This window comes from Chrysochloris asiatica, unplaced genomic scaffold (genome assembly GCF_000296735.1).
Source record: "Chrysochloris asiatica unplaced genomic scaffold, ChrAsi1.0 scaffold00128, whole genome shotgun sequence".
Lineage (NCBI taxonomy): Eukaryota > Metazoa > Chordata > Mammalia > Afrosoricida > Chrysochloridae > Chrysochloris > Chrysochloris asiatica.
In genome coordinates, this window is record NW_006408646.1 from 778,520 (window position 1) to 795,564 (window position 17,045).

General features: G+C 42.6%; 1 protein-coding gene across 1 annotated transcript in view; it reads left to right on the forward strand.

Moving 5' to 3' along the window:
• Positions 1 to 17,045, forward strand: part of ADRBK2 (adrenergic, beta, receptor kinase 2) — a 211,931-nt gene that overhangs the window by 150,889 nt on the left and 43,997 nt on the right. The window contains exons 10-12 of the mRNA XM_006869187.1: positions 3,538 to 3,616; positions 7,102 to 7,232; positions 10,129 to 10,223. Coding sequence (XP_006869249.1) covers positions 3,538 to 3,616; positions 7,102 to 7,232; positions 10,129 to 10,223 — 305 coding nt within the window. The remainder of the gene's footprint in view (positions 1 to 3,537; positions 3,617 to 7,101; positions 7,233 to 10,128; positions 10,224 to 17,045) is intronic.

Consider the following 17,045-nt stretch of genomic DNA (forward strand, 5'->3'; position numbering starts at 1 on the left):
AATGAATGTAAAACTAAAGTTCTCCCATGTAAACTATCATATAATTCATAATAAAATATTTTAAAAAACCTGTTTTATTCTGTTATTTTTAACTAAGAAAGATATAATTTAATAAGCAGATTTAAATAAAGTTAGTTGGAGTTGTGTTTACTAATTGAAGGCAATTGTTGTGGTTGTTCAGTAGTGTCTTGGGTGGGTTCTGATTCCTAGCTACCGTGTCTAGGTTTTCTGAGGAGCAGCTGGTGAGTCCAGTTCTTATCCTACAGTGTCACACCAAGACTTCAATTAAAGGCTACAGTTTATATTTTCTTAGTAATCCATAGTTTACAATTTAAATAGGCCTGTATCAACATAGTTTCCTAGAGTGTTGGCATGAAATGAAATAGCTTTCTTTTCAGTGGAAAGTTTTGTGTGTTTTTTTTTAATTTTTTAAAATTTCCAGTCTCAAATTGTACTCAATTGTACTCCCTTCCTCCTTCTCCCTCCAAAGTGGAAGAAGTTCCATTCCCAGTTTCATTCTGGAATTTTTAGAAGGAGCCCTGCTGAGTCTGTGAATTAGGTTTTTGGCTGATAATTGCAGTATTGATGGTTCAAACCCACCTGCTGTTCCCCAGGAGAAAGATGAGGCAGTCTGCTCCTGTAAAGGCTGACAGTCTTAGAAACCCTATTGAGCAGCTCCCCTCTGCCTATCAGGTTGCTATGAGTCAGAATCAACTTGACATTAGTGGTTTTTAAAACTTTTTTAAAATTTTTATTGTGAATTAAGTGATAGTTTACATGGGAGAGCATCCTTTCACTGCTATGATTACAATCTCCTCCATGCATCCTCCTTCAATAGTATTTGCTTCTCTTTCCTCTGTGATTTTTTCTTTTTTGGGGGAAGGAAGTACACAAAAACACTCGGGAATATATAATCATTTAAACTACCAAAGAGCAGTTTTTACAAGCCTGCCTCCTGGCCGCCAGCACACAGCGTTTCTCTTTCTATGAGTCTAGAGTGCTCAGCTGCTCTCTCTCTCCATGTCATCATCTCTGCCTCCATCTCTGGTGTCACTGCTTCTCTGGATAGAGTCCTTCATTTCACTCATGTTCTTCTCCTTTGATGGTCCTATGGTCCTCTGTTCCTGGAATGTAAGATTAAGCAGTGGGCTTTTTTTTTAACCTTCAGGGAAATGTGTATGTTTCAGAAACAGAATGAGAGTGTCCACGGCTGGAAAGAATAATCAATAAAGCCATTAAATAAGTCATGTAATGTTTATCAGAAGTGTATTCATCCATGCCTTGAACCTTTCTTGATTGCCTAGAGGATGCTAGCCACTTTGCTGTCTGCTGCTGTGGTCATTAGGTGCTATGCCATTGAGTCAGTTCTGACTCAGAGCAACCCCACATACCTCAGAACAAAGCACTGCCTGCGCCTCACAGTCACTGCTGTGTGTGAGCCATTGTTGTAGCTACTGTGTCAGTCCATCTCCTCGGGGGGTCTTCCTCCTGTTTCCTGACTTTATTTACCAAGTATGATGTCCTTCTCCAAGGACTGGCCCCTCCTGATGATGTGTCCAAAGTATACGAGAAGTCTCGCCATCCTCACATCCAAGAAATATTCTGCCTGTACTTTTCCCCAGACAGATGTGTTCATTCTTCTGGCAGTCCATGGTATGTTTAATAGTCTTTGCCAACACCATTATTCAAAGGTATCAGTTCTTCGGTCTTCCTTTCTCATCATTTGAAGCAATTGAAAAATGCCACGGCGTGGATCAGACTTACCTTAGTCTTAAGTGACATCTTTTGCCTTTTAACACTTTAAAAAAATGAACTTTTACAGCTGATTTTTCCAACACAGTACATTGTTTGATTTCCTGTCTGCTGTTTCTGTGAGTGTTGATGTGGACCCAAGCATAATGAAATCCTTAACAACTTCAACTTGCCAACTTGACTCCTGGCTACCCCCAAACTTGCCTGCTGTGGACCTCCAGACTTGACTCTGATTCCTGTTGTTCTAGACCTGCATAGAGCAGGAGAAGCTGATGTCCCTCAGATCATTTCAGAAATGTATAGGCCACCGAGACATACGGCAGGCTCTGGAGAGATAGGCACACAGCGCTGGGAGGGACCTGGACAGGGTAGAGTATTGTCACCCAGTGTTCCACAGTAGGACACAAGCAACGGGCCGGGACCAGAGCAACGTGCATCTGATTCTGAGATTGACAGAGTTGAGGTTGAAAGAAGGGCCGAGAGTTGGAGCACAAGATGGAACTGGAGAGACAGACAGACTGTATGTAGCCAGATCAGATCAGAAGGAGCTTTCTAAACCAATAGAAAGTCTTTAAAAAGTCCTTAAAGGCTGTTAGAAATAGTGAAATGTTCTAAGTAGGGAGAAGACACAATAAGTCTGTCAGTTTGAGAAGATGGTTTGACTGCTGTGTAGAGACTTAAGGGGAATTTTTCATGTTCCTCTTTCATCACAGTTTTATAAAGCATTTCTACAGAATGCTGTTTTGTTCAGTCTCAGAAGAAACGCCAAGAAAACAGTTCCTTGCTGCAGTGCTTAATTTAAAGGCTTGTCTCCAGTAGGCTGCCAGCTCTTATTTCCCTGTTGTGTAGAATCTGTTAAACACATTGGTCTTGTAACTATACACTTAGCATAGCATTGTTTGTGTTCTGGACTATCTCCAGTGCTTGGCACCATGAGAGATGAGGGCTTGTAGCAAATGCATTCTGCTGGGGTCACTGGATCTCGCCCCTTGCATGTTTTATATCACCAGAGAAGCCTCACCGTTGTGAGTGGCATAATGTGTTGGGGGGAACTTGGGGAGGGGTCAGGAGACAGACATGGGGTTTGAGTCTTAGCCAGCTACCAAATTTTCTTGACACCTCAGACGATTCACTTCCCTTTTGGGGGCCTCAGTTTCCTTTCCTTGAAATAAAGAAGTTGAGCCACATGATATTTTTACAAGCTCTTCCTCTTCCAACAGCCTGTGATTCTAAATCTCAATCGCCTGTCCTATCTTAACGGCAGAATGTTTAAGTACAGAACTGTCTGTGCAAGAGTCAGAAGGACCCCTGGTAGCACAGTGGATATGCATCGGGCTGTTAACTGAAAGGTTGATGGTTCAAACCCCTCAACTGCTCAGTAGGAGAAAGATGAGGCTGGCTGCTTCCCTGCAGATTTTCAGCCTCAGAAACCCTAGGAAGCAGTTCTGCTGTGTCCCATAGCGTCAGAATAACTTGATGTCAGTTGCGTTTGCTGGAAGTGTCATGTACTTTCTTGTTTACATATACCCCTCAGAAGATCTGTCTGTCCCTATGGTGAAGTGAGGCAGTTGACAACCTAAGCTGAGAAAGATTCTGGTTTGATGAAGTCCTGGTTCCAACCACTCCTCTGATGCTGATAGGGTGCTCCTCAGACCAGGAACAAGAGCTTGTGGGAACCCCATTCAGGAAGCTGTGTTGCCTGTGCGGCCTGGTGGTCAATGGTAGATATCCTTCGTGGGAAGACTTTTGTCTTTTTTTAAATAAACTTTTGTTTTTCATCTCTAGGATTGTCCTTTCATTGTCTGTATGACCTATGCCTTCCACACGCCAGATAAACTCTGCTTCATCCTGGATCTGATGAACGGTAAGCAAAACAGAGGAAGTCGGAATGTGTTCTAAGACCCTGCCATGAGGTTCTGTCTTAGTGTGCATTCATCTAAACACACTGGCGATTTTGAGATCTTTCAGATAATTTGTTGTTGTTGTTGTTGTTATGTGCCGTGGAGTTGGTTCCGACTCATAGTGACTCTGTACAGAGTTTCTAAGGCTATAAATCTTTACAGGAGCAGAAAACCTCATCTTTCTCCCACGGAACAGCTGGTAGTTTCGAACTGCTGACTGAGATTAGCAGCCCGGTTTGTAACCACTACACTACCAGAGCTCAGATAATTGAGTTCCCATTAAAGTTTGGGGGAAGCCATTTATTCTCAAATTTTCTATTAAAATTTAGTTTTCAATGCTGGATATGATTTCCCTCTGGCCTAGTAAGTTACATTTCCTGCAAAAGATTTTTTATAAAATGCTTACAGTGAATTTGATTTTCAGGATTGTAGCTGGCTAAGATCTTTAATGCACTTGCTTTTTGGCCTTCAATATTTAAGAATTAAATGCTTCATAAACAATATAGACCAAAGATAAAAACGTATTGAAAAGCCAGGTTTGAAGTACTATGGGTCCACATAGATATTTATTAACCTACAGTACAGGACATTGATTCAAGAACCATGATCCTGAGCATGTTGGGAAATTTTCATCTAGAAAAGTTATTTTCTAATATAAGTAAGTGGCCTGGTATATCTTATCTTCACACTGGACTCCTGGTGTGATGCTGTAGGATAAGCACTGGACTGCGAACCACAAGGTCAGAAGTTCAAATCTACCAGCTGCTCTTTGGAAACTCTATACAGGGTTGCTATGAGTAGGAACCAACTCCACGGCACTGAAAAATGAGAACAGTCTTCCAGTTATTTTTATTAACAAGAGCTGAACTAAAAAGGCGTACAGTTGGACAAATCAAATGCCCAGTTCATTGGGCATTTTGTTATATTTTGAGTGTTCTGTTTAAAACTTGATCTGTCCAGCAGCATAAAGAGATTTCTCAGCCATGTCTAGACACATGTCAGGATAGGCAAAACTTACCAAAGGTGAGACACATCAGGCTAGAGTATGAGAGGACTTTGGGTGAAGTACTGACCAGGAAGGGCAATAGGGTCACTATTTTGTTGTTGTTAAGTGCTATCAAGTCCGGTCCAACTCATAGCGATTCTGTACAGGGTTTCCAAGGAGTGGCTGGTGAGCTTGAACCACTGAGCTTGTGGTTCAAACAACCTTGCAGTCCAGTGCATTAACCTGCAGCACCACACCAGGACTCTGGGACCCTAGTACCAATAGGTTTTTACTTACCTTTGTGCATACATACATAAATCCTGTGTAGACACACACTTATGTACTTATGTGCCCTGATATGATGCTATAGGGTAAGCACTGTACTGTTAACTGTGCTAACTGCCAGGTCAGCAGTTAAAACCCACCAGCTGCTCTCAGAAACCCTATATGGGGTCACTATGAGTTGGAACCAACTTGATGGCAGTTAACAACAACAATATGTATCCTGGTGTGGCGCTGTAGGATAAGCACTCAACCACAAGGTCAGTTTGAACTATATGGTTGGTAGCTCAAACTCACTAGCTGCTCCTAGGAAACCCTATACAGGGTCACTGAGTTGGAACCAACTTGACAGCACTTAACAATATACACAAACACACACATGTCCGCAGTTACTTTAGAACGTTCGTGTAGAAATTCCATTGTCTTTTAGTTTCATGTTTCCTCAAACTTTTTGGAGTCTCCTTCATATATGTGTAAGAATGCCAGAGCCCCTGGGTGGCACAGACAGTTAAGCATGCGATGACTAGTCAAAATGTTGGTGAACCCACCCAGAGGCACCTAGGGAAACAGGCCTGGTTATCTACTTACGAAAGGGCACAGCCTTGGAAACCCTCTGGAGCACAGCTCTGCTCTGCTTACACAGGGTCGGTACCTGTCAGAATCTTCTCAAGCAGCTTAGCAAACGAAGAATGTCTGAAAATATGTTTTCAGTTTATATGTACATGTAAAATTGTACTGAACTGTACGTTTAAGAATCATGCGCTTCATTTTTTGTGGGTTACACCTCATTCTTTCTTAAGAACAAGGAAAAGCATCCCAATTTATTCCTTGCTGTAAAGTAAGCACTGGACAGCTAACCACAAAGTCAGCAGTTCAAATCCACTAGTTGATCTGTGGGAGAAAGATGCTGCTCTCTGCTCTCATAAAGATTTACTGCCATGGAAACCTTATGTTGTGGTTTTTAAGTGCCATCGAGTCAGTTCTGACTCATAGTGCCCCGATATAGAGTTTTTGAGGAATGGCTGGTGAGCTTTGAACCACCGACCTTGCAGTCCAGCGCATTAACCCGCAGCTCCACAGCAGGACTCCAGAAAACCCTATACAGGGTCATAATGAGTTGGAATCGACTTGAAAACCAAGTGGCTTGGTTTTTGGGCTTTAGTAATAAGTGGGAGGGTTTCTTTTTTTTTTTACAAATATGGGATAATTTATTAAGATATATTTTAAGCAGAGAAAATAAGGGTAAAACCCAAGGTTTTTATCTACATTTATGTTTGTTGTTTTTTTTTTAAAGGTAAACATGTGGTTTTGTTGTTGTTGTTAGGTGCCATCGAGTCGGTACTGACTCATAGCGACCCCACAACAGAACGAAACACTGCCCGATCCTGGGCCAGCCTCACAATTGTTGCCATGCTTGAGCTGGGAGTGTTTCTTTTTGATATTCAGGTTAGCAGAGTATCAAAACAACATGAATATGAATGCATGTCATTTTTATGGGTCAGAGGAGGCATGTGTGGAAGGGAAGGTATTTGAAAAAGATTTGAAAAAGCAAGGGCAGTAAAGTTGAACCCACAGTAATGTTGGTAGATCAGTGATGTTTTTCCCTTGTCGATTTTAAAGGCAATCCCCCGATCAGTGGGTGGCATTCTCTGCTCCTATAACTTGAGGCCATGCAATTAGTTTCTTTTCCCATCACTGTTTATGGAAAATGTCAAACATATAGCAAAGCTGAAAGAATTTCTTTGGAGACATCTAAATTGCCACCACCTGAATTTCCCCACTTACATTTTTACTATCTTTGCTTCCTCAAATGTCTACCCGTCTTATTAGGTTTGGGATTTTGTCCGTCCAAGGGGCCAGTTACTAAGTCATTTATTGGTTTATTACGTAGGTTGATTCGGTGATTTAGAAAGGACTTAAGTATAATCCAAGCAGGTTGTGTAACTCCCCGGGGGCTGAGCTACCATCCCGAGAACACTGATGTGCTGTGTTGTATGGCTGTTCTCGCCACGTCTCTGTTTGCTGTGTAATTTCTGTGTTCTTTTCACACTACAGAAACCACAGCTAGGTACTGACAAAGCTGAAGCCTGGCTTCCGCCTTTGCAGTGTGTGTGTTCTAACTCTTTGGAACAACCGGCATCTTTCCTCCTTTTACCTGAAAACCCTTTGCTCTGGTTTCAGGGGGCGATCTGCATTACCACCTTTCCCAGCATGGCGTGTTTTCTGAGAAGGAGATGCGGTTTTATGCCACTGAAATCATCCTAGGGCTGGAGCACATGCACAGTCGCTTCGTTGTGTACAGAGATTTGAAGGTAGGTGACCTCAGGGACTCCTGCTGCTGACAGACCGGGGCTGTGGGACAATCTTCTTTCAGAGTCTCTGCTGCTGGCCCTGGTCTCAGCCCTGTGATAATAGCTCCTCTGTTGAGATTCTAACTCCAGGGGTAGGAGGGGCAGGACCCCTGTCCATCCTAAAATCTCCCCTCTAAAATATCCACTGCCTTAAAGTCATTTCCAACTCGTAAGGACCCTCTAGGACAGAGAAGAACTGCTCCTCAGAGTGTCCAAGATTGCCAGTCTTTTTGGAAGCAGACTGCCCCACCATTCTCTCACAGAGCAACTGGTGGGTTTTAACCACCAACTTTGCAGTTAATGGATCACCACTTAACCCACACACCACCAGGGCTCCTTCGTCCATACAACTTCTCATCATAATCAAAGAGCCTAGCACCAAATCTACACTTTTAATTGATTCATTAACAAAAAATTGGGTAGGGGGTTTTGGGCATCCTAAGATAAACACTGGACTGCTCACTGCAAGGTTGGTGGTTCAAACCCACCAGCCACTCCTTGGAAATGCTAAAACAGGCACTTAACAACAAACAACAACATTTTATAGTTATAATTCACTTAAGGAGGGAGCCATGTGGTACTGTCGGATAAGCACTGGATGGATAACCCCAAGGTCGCCTGTTCATACTCACCAACCGCACCTCAGGAGAAAGATGAAGCTGTCTGCTCCCCTAAAGATTTACAGCCTCAGAAACCCTACACAGGGTCACTATGAATCAAAATCAATTCGATGGCAGTGGCAACTGACTGGACCATGGTTTGGTGTTGGATGAACATGAAAAGAGCACGCATAAGGCTGCCCATAGCAATTAACACCACCATAAACTGGTGGTCCAAGAGATGGCCCAGTCAGGTCTCCTGAGGCAAGGCAACTGGGGAGGAGTTGTGGTCAGCCTACAAAATGTTCCTCAAAAGGCCTTCTCAGTGTCACTCTTATCATAGTGAGATGACCTTGAGAGCCATTCATAGACTTTCAGGCACTCAACCGACACAGCCCCCAACTGCTAGATGTAGGTTTTCCTTCCTATGCTCTTTAAAAGCTCCCTGGAGTTGACATGATGAAATAGGGCTCTGGTAAGGTTTTCCATTCCAGGCCAACATGGAACTTGGTTCTGGGTCCTACGTGGTGCTGACTCAGTATGTTTACTGGTGACTCTCAACTAGCAGTGCTTTACAACAGCTAGCGAAAAAAGAGGACAGGACACATTATAGAAATAATTATGCAAATCTATAACTGTGTAGATAATAATAACAAAAAAAATGATGAAGAGTGATGCTTTCCCCAAAGCATGAGAGGACTCCTGTGCATGCATTTCAGATTCTTGCTGTGGCAGATTCTAGCTTGGATGATCCCACATTGATGCATTGGAGTGTATAGATCACATTCTTTCTCTTAGGAGCCGTGATGTTTCTGTTATCTTTTCAAGGTTACCACTCAGAATCTAAAAATTTAATTTAAAAAAATCTTTGATTATCTTAGGGTATCTCTTTTGAAATCATAGCATGTCTTATAATCTTAAAAGTGTTTCTGTAATTAGGAAGAATTGCCCCATAGGTTTTTGTAGGAGCATCAAGAAGAAAAGAAATGTACTTTCATGGGACTAGAAATAATGAGACATCAGTTAGTTCCTGACATTTATTTCCTTGTGTGAGATGTGCAGAAGAAAAACTACACACTAAAGGCCCATGGAGTGCTATTGTAATACATTCCAATCTAAATCTATAACCAGTTTCTAATCCTTTTAATGCTGTGTTTTTGTTTGCTAAGCTATTTAGTAGGTACTGGCATTATCTAAGTTCCATTCAGATCTAATTCTAGTCATTCATGATTATTCATGCTTCCATTTGATAATAGCAGCCCATCATTTTTTACTTCAAGCGAAACAATAATTTATCTCCAGCAGAAAAACATACTTAAGACACCTGTAACTCAGTGTATGTTGGGGAAAGGTTCTTTGTTTTTCCATGGTCATGCTGACTAAATCGGATCTTAATGTGGACACACGTTATCAGAGTTGTGGTCAGAATCACTTTGGGTCATTTCTCCTGGTAGTACAGTAGGTTAGGAGTTGGGAACCACAGGGTTGGTGGTTCGAACCCACCAGCCGCTTCTTGGGAGAAAGACAAGGCTATCTACTCCCATAAAGATTGACGGCATCAGAAAACCTAGGGAGCAGTTCAACTTTGTCCTAGAGTCACTATGAGTTGAACTGCCTCCACAGCAGTGAGTTTGATTTTAGTTGGAGTGTTGATTTTGACATTTATGAGGAAAAAGTAAGATCTTATGGAATATTTTGATTTCTTAGATCAGTAATTTGTGCATTCTTTCAAGATGCCTTTCTGTTCTACTCTTTTAGTCCCCTAATCAAAAGTCCTTGATGCTCATGCAGCGGGGTTGACTCACGCCCTGTGTGGAGAGAGAGCCGTGCTGCTCTGTACATTGCATCTCTTGTCCAATAAGAGGAATGAACTGTGACCACAAGCCTCTCGCCTCACTGCCTCTGTGTCTCAGCTCTGCCTCTGTCATGACCACACTTGCTGAGAGCAGCCCCAAGATACCACCTTCCTTTGATGAAAACTTTACCCACCAGTAGACTCCAACTCACAGAGTAGAACTGCTTCCTAGGGTTTCCCAGGATGCCAGTCTTCCTGGAACCAGATGGCTTCATCTTTTTTCCCGTGGAGTGGCTGGTGGGTTTGAGCTGCCAACCTCATGGTGAGCAGCCCAATGTTTAAGTGATAATGACTATTGAGGAACAAACTGACAAAACAACAAACCGTTATCAAATGTCTGTCACTTTAGATGTCCTCAGAGCTCCCTGTGACATTTTGAGGACTCTTCTCTCTTCCTCCACAGCCCGCAAATATCTTGCTAGATGAAAATGGTCACGTGAGGATATCAGATCTCGGTCTGGCTTGTGATTTCTCCAAAAAGAAGCCACACGCAAGCGTGTAAGTAGTGCCTGGGCCCTTCTGCCATCTCTCTGGCAGGACTGCCCTTGCAGTTCGCTCCCTGCCTCTTCTCTGGACAGCAAGGGTTTTTCTAGATGCCATGAAGCTGATTGGGGCCAGACCATGCACCACAGGTTGTGGGGGAGTTGATATGAAGGGCATGCCTTCTACTGGTGTCTGCTCAGGGCAAGGTGGCCAGTGGAAGGAATAGGGATCCTAGCAGAAGACTCAGATTCTGTTTTGTTTTTCTTTTTAATACTGACGTCCCCTTCATCCAAGATAATACAAGGGAGCTTTAGAAAGTGTGGAAAAATGGAATGAAAAGACAATGGAGTTCTGTTTTTTAAAGCCCCCTCATATATGTCTACCCTCTAGTTAGTAATTCGCCTTCCATCCCCTCCCACCCTCAGCCACTATAGAATGTAACCTTCTGTGACTTTTTTTTTTTTTATGTTTTATTGTGAATTATATGATAGTTTACATGGAAGAATATTAGTTTTACATTCATTCTATCATATATTGTTTCATTGCCACGGTTACAATCCCCTCCATGCATCAACAACCAACCAGAGGATATACACTACAAGCCTACCCCCCCAGTCGTCAGCACACAGCCCCTCTCCCTCTCTGGATCTAAAGTCCCCAGCTGCTCCATCACTCCGTATCATTCTGTGACTTTTTATAGTAGCAGTCCACACCATGTTTGACCTTTGGTGATTGGTGGATTTCCTCAACATCTTGTCCTAAGGGTCCATTCATGTTCTGAGGTATCTCTTAGAGCCATCGTTTATACTTCAACACTACATAGTATTCCATCCTGTGTATGTTGTGTGACCCTCAGTCAGCCAGTTAGCCTAATTGACTCTCAGTCTCTTCTTCTATTAAGTGGGGGTGAGAATAAATCCCTCCAAGTGGTTGTGAGAATTCATCAGTGAATCTCCCAAACACAGAAGTGTTCTCATAGGAAGGCTCTTTGGCTCATGGTTGACACTACATATTCTCTTCTTTCTCTTGCAAAAAGATCCTCCCCCCATTCTCCACTCCCAGGAGAGCAGTTAGAAACCATCATTGTTACCATGGAAACCAATCACCTATGAGCAGTTGGGGCTTTTAGCTTGGGGCCCATTGTTACCTGGCACCTGCCCCCTGACTTGGCAGGATGACACATAGCCAGCACCTAGTACCTCGGGGAGTGGTCATGCTGGTGCTGGCCTGAAGACCTCCCTGCCACTCGGGGTGCTGATGTGGCAGTAGGAATGTCACCCGGCCCTCCCAGGGCCATGCAGAAAGAGGACGGAGTGCATGCTGGCCTGATGTTTGACTGCGTTGGCCTCCAAGATCTAGGTACCGTTGGGGAAATGCCGGTGATACTGACTTCGCTGTTTGTTTTTAAAAGTGATGATTTAGCCCTGAATCTTCTAAATGTACGTTTTTAAAAATATATACATTCTGAGCTAATGTTGAATGGCCCTGCAGAAAGTTCTTGAGGTCTCACTTTACAATAGGACATAGGATGTAAGCTATAGACCCTTCTCTTTTTGTGTATCTCCAAGTCAAGCGGCTCTGAATCGCAACCCTCTAAGAGGGGAATTTCAGGGACTAGGCTTCTTTCCTCCCACAGATTCTGGGAGATGATGAGAAAAGCCTTAGCATTTTGTGAGCACTTTACAACTATTAGGCCAGAACTCTTGGTCCTGGATGCTTCTCCTGGCAGGTCATCAGGCCATTTGAAGACATCATTTGCATTTTTAATGCTTCCACTATTTGGTATGCTAATTTATTCAACTGAGTGTCTTCATAGCTAAATGTGAATCCAAGAGTTCTTAAAGGTTAACCTTCCAAAGGAATGAGCAGCTCAGACCTGGGCTATTCATTTCCATCCAAGTTCCAGCGGGCGTCTTCCTGTAACTGGGCTGCTTGCTTCCCAGCTCTGGAAAGCGGAGTATCTTTAGGGTATGGGAGTGGGAAGATTGGTGTCCATGTTTAAAGGATGATTGGTGAAGTCATGGTGTAAAAAGTATAAGTACACCATGAAATATTTTTTTCTACATGAAAGGGGATGGCTAAGAGAAAAGACTTGGGAATCGGTAGATTTGGGTTCAAATCCTCCTTCCACATGTGAAATCCTGATTCATCTCTGCTCTAAAGAGAAGATCATAATGATATTTGCCTCAGTGGGTTCTGGGAGGGGTGTCAACTAGTTAATGAGTTCTTCAGGTATTTAACGAGAATGTTAGCTGTGTTTTGGGATCTGGCTATGTATCTGTGAATAAGCAGAAGTGACCCCTGACCTCTTGAAACTCACAGCCCATGGAAATGTGCCATGGAATGCTGTGTGTGTGTGCATGTGTGTGCATGTGTGTGTGTTGGGGCGGGGAGGGGGGAATAGGGACAGTAGTCACCGCCAAATTAATTGATGCAGTAATTGAGTGTCATCTATTTGCCCAATTGAGCTGATTCCAATTTCTGATACGGTTTCTGAGATTTTAAAACTTCACAGGAGCATACAACTTCGTCTTTCTCCTGAAGAGTATCAGGTGGATTTGAACTGCCAACCTTGTGGTTAGCTACCCAAAGCCTGCTAGCCCACAGTGCCACCAGACCTCCTTAGCTACTTCCCAGGCATGCATGCCACATAGCTGCAAGTATTATTATTCACTTTTAATCCTATTGAAGTTGAGGTTCAGAGAAATTAAGTAACTTGAACCAGTTCACATGGCTAGCAGACTGTGGGGCTTGAGTCAGAATTTGGTTCTATCTGATTTCAGAGCCCTTGCTCTTTCTACTATGCAGGCAAACTCCCCAAGGCCTCCTTAGAGCTAGACAGGGTCTCCTTAGAACTAGACTGAAACACTTGGAGCCAGCATTTCACCCCAAACCTCGTTTTTCAGGTTTTTTTTTTAAAACTGATGCTATGGCCTTGGGCCAGCCCATCTACAAAAGCAATGACTTAGTTGAGATGATGAAATAAATTCCTTGAAAGCTGAGATCACAAATTATTTATAAACTACACTGTGAAGAAGAAAGAAAAATTAAAGAGGAAATCTTCGAGTGGAGAAGATTACCAATTACTAACGGTGGCACTGTGGATTAAGCATTGGGCTGCTAACTTTGTGGTCAGAGCTCTGATCCATCAGCCACCACTGGAGAGAACAATGAGGCAGCCTACTTCTAGCAAGTGCCTCGGGCAAGGATCTGTTTTCCTTTGATCCATTTCTCCCTGCATGTTATTGCCAATCCAGAATTTTGTTATGATCAGAGAATCACAGAATTGCAGGGCTGGGAGGTCAACACAGAAGACCTCCTAGGTAGCAGTAAGGTTCTACCTCCCCAGATTCATCTGGGTACCTGCATAGAAATCCTTGTTATGCTCAGTCTGACATGTGGACCTTTTCCCATAAAACTCTCTATTCTGGATGGCGGAGCTACTGGTGTGGCTCCTTTTTTTAAAATACATTTTCATTGTGTAAACACATGCACACACAGCCCTTGGGTGGCGCAAATGGTTAAGCACTTGACCAAAAGCACTCAGAGGCACCTCAGGAGACAGGGAAAGCCCGTGAAACACAGCTGCACTCTATACACATGGGGTCGCCAAGAGGTGGAGTCAGCTCCATGACAGCGAGTAACAACAAACACACACACACATGTATGTGGGGGCCTTCACAATGGTCATGGGAAAATGGAAGGAAAAGATAATGGAGTTTTTCCATGAAAATTTGTTTGTTGTTGTTGTTGTTAAGTGCCATCGAGTCGGGTCCGACCCATAGCGACCCTGTACAGGGTTTCCAAGGGTGTAAATCTTTAAGCCCCCTCATATGTGTGTGTGTACATATACATACATTCATACATATATGAGGAGTGTAACTCAGTGAGTACTGCTACTGTGGTTCCAATTCGTATATACACGCGTTTGTTCTAAATCCTGTCTCTGCGATCTGTGGAGGGCTGCAGACAAGCTCTCTGTCATACACTTGTCTGAGCCTTGTAAGTGAGGAGATCTGCTGGGACAGTTCAATTCAAGGCAGAGGGGTCAGCTCAGAAGGTTATGGAGATTGTTTTTATTGATTCTAAAGAGATCTGCTTATTAGATTGTCTCAAGGTACACAGGATGATTGGGGGACGCTTATTATGAAGAAGTTTTAAGAAAATGGGAGCTACATTGGTAAGAATACTGTCAGAAATTTGTGCCCAGGAATTGTTTTCCATCATGACAAGGCACCTGCTCATTCTTCGAGGGCAGCAAGGGTTGTCCTACAAGAGTTTTATTGGGAAACCTTACCCCATCCCCTCTCCAGCCTTGATCTTGCCTCTTCTGACTTCTTTTTGTTCTGTCAGCTCCAAAAACGTTGAAAAGGAACACGACTTGAGCCTCTTGAGGATGCCACAACTGCTGCTTTGACGTGGTGTAAATCAAAGAGTGCAGAATTCTTCCGGGAAGGGTTGTAGTTATTAAGTGATGTCAAGTTGGTTCCAATTCCCAACTCATAGCGACCATGTAGGGTTTCTGAGGAGCAGCTTGCGAGTTTGAACTACCAAACCATCAATCCAGTGTTGATCCTACAGGGTCACTCAGGAAGACTGCCTTCAGGAGTATATAGACCTAGTTGGAGAAACAATATCTTTCCATTTTGATATTTTTAATGAAAGTTTCCAAGGTTTTGTAGCAGTACTTTTTTATTTACCCTCTTATATGTGCATCTAGAAACAACTCACTTTCCATTGCAACATTTTTTGCACATACAGTACACAGTGATATTCATTCCAATCATCCTGTTTGACCCTTACAATTTGATTGCCAGGGCTGTTCCCTGAGCCAGTGCCCACCCTCACTGTCTGATGACACCCTTTCAAAATGCGCCTCTCACACAGAGAGTACTGTAAATTCTATAATAAAATTCTAGAATTTTAAATTCCTAACTTGTGGAACTATAGGATCAGCACTGGACTTCAAACTATGAGGTTGGCATTTCAGACGCACCAGTTGCTCCTTGGAAAACCTGTACAGGGTCGCTTTGAGTTGCAACCAACTCAACGGCACTTAACAGCGACAACAACTTGGATTGGGTTTTTCCTGTGTGCCTGCACTCTTCTGAGCCCTTTATACATTTTATGACTGTGAACATGAGCTTCTCTTTTTTTATAGAATCTAGGAGCTGGTGAGTCACCACTCGTTTGTCAGTTTGTTGTATTGTGGTGCCTTGTGTGTTGCTGTGGTTCTGGAAACTATGCCACCAGTACTTTAAATAAATACCAGCAGGGTGAGCCATGATGGATAGGTTTCAGCTGAGCTTCCAGACAAAGACAGACTAGGAAGAAGGAGAGATGGACTACTGAATATTTCGTCACTGAAAACCTTATGAATAGCATTAGAACACTGTCAGCACCAGAATACTGAATACTGAAACATGATGAAAAGCATGAGAATATTGTCAGATATAATGCTGGAAGATGAGCCTCTCAGGTTGGAAGGCATTCAAAATTTGACTGAGGAAGAGCTGCCCCCTCAAAGTAGGGTTGACTGTGATGACGTGAATGGAGTAAAGCCTTTGGGACTATCATTTGCTGATGGGGCACAACTGATGAGGAGAAACAGCTGTAAACATCCATTAATAATCGGAACATGGAATGTATGAAGTCTGAATCTAAGAAAATTGGAAAGTATATAAAATGAAATGGAACACATAAACATTGATATCATAGGCATTAGTGAACTGAAATGGACTGGTATTGGGCGTTTTGAATCTGACCATCACATGGTTTACTATGCTGGTAATGATAAACTAAAGAGGATTGGCATCACATTCATCATCAAAAAGAACATTTCAAGATCTGTCTTGAATTATTACAACGCTGTCTGTGATTGGATAATATCTACACATCTACAAGGAAGACCAGTTAATACCACTATTATTCAAATATGCATACCAACCACTAAAGCTGTTGATAATGAAATTGAAAAATTCTACCAACTTCTTCTGTAGGAAATTGATCAAACATATTATCAAGATGTATTGATAATTACTGGCGATTGGAATGCAAAAGTTGGAAACAACGAGGAAGGATCAGTAGTTGGAAAATATGGCCTTGGTGATAGAAGTGATGCTGGAGATTACATGATAGAATTTTGTAAGACCAATGATTTGTTCATTACAAATACCTTTTTTAAACAACATGAAAGATGACTCTACACATGGACCTCACCAGATGGAATACACAGAAATCAAATTAACTACATCTGTGGAAAGAAGCAGTGGAAAAGCTCCATATCATCATCCAGAACAAGGCCAGCGTTAGACTACAGAACAGACAATCAATCAATCGCTCATATGCAAGTTCAGACTCAAGCTGAAAAAAATCAAAACAAGTCCACGAGAGCCAAAATGTGACCTTGGACATATACCCCCTGAATTTAGAAATCATCTCAAGAAAAGAGTTGATGCATTAGACACCAAACACCAGAAAAGTTGTGGGATGACATCAAGAACATCATTCAGGAAGAAAGCAAAAAGTCATTAAGAAGACAAGAAGGAAGGAAAAGACCAAAATGGATGTCAAAAGAGACTCTGAAACATGCTCTCCAGCGTAGAGATTCTAAAGCAAATGGAAGAAATGAGGTGATAAAAGAACTGAATACAACATTTCAAAGGTCAGCTAGAGAAGACGTCAATATTAAAACAAAATGTGCAAAGAACTGGAGTTAGAAAACCAAAAGGAAAGAACATGCTCAGCATTTCTTAAGCTGAGGAAACTGAAGAAGAAATTCAAGCCTTGATCTCCAGAGATGAGAAAGCTCCACTTGAAAGGACGAGCAGACCAGCC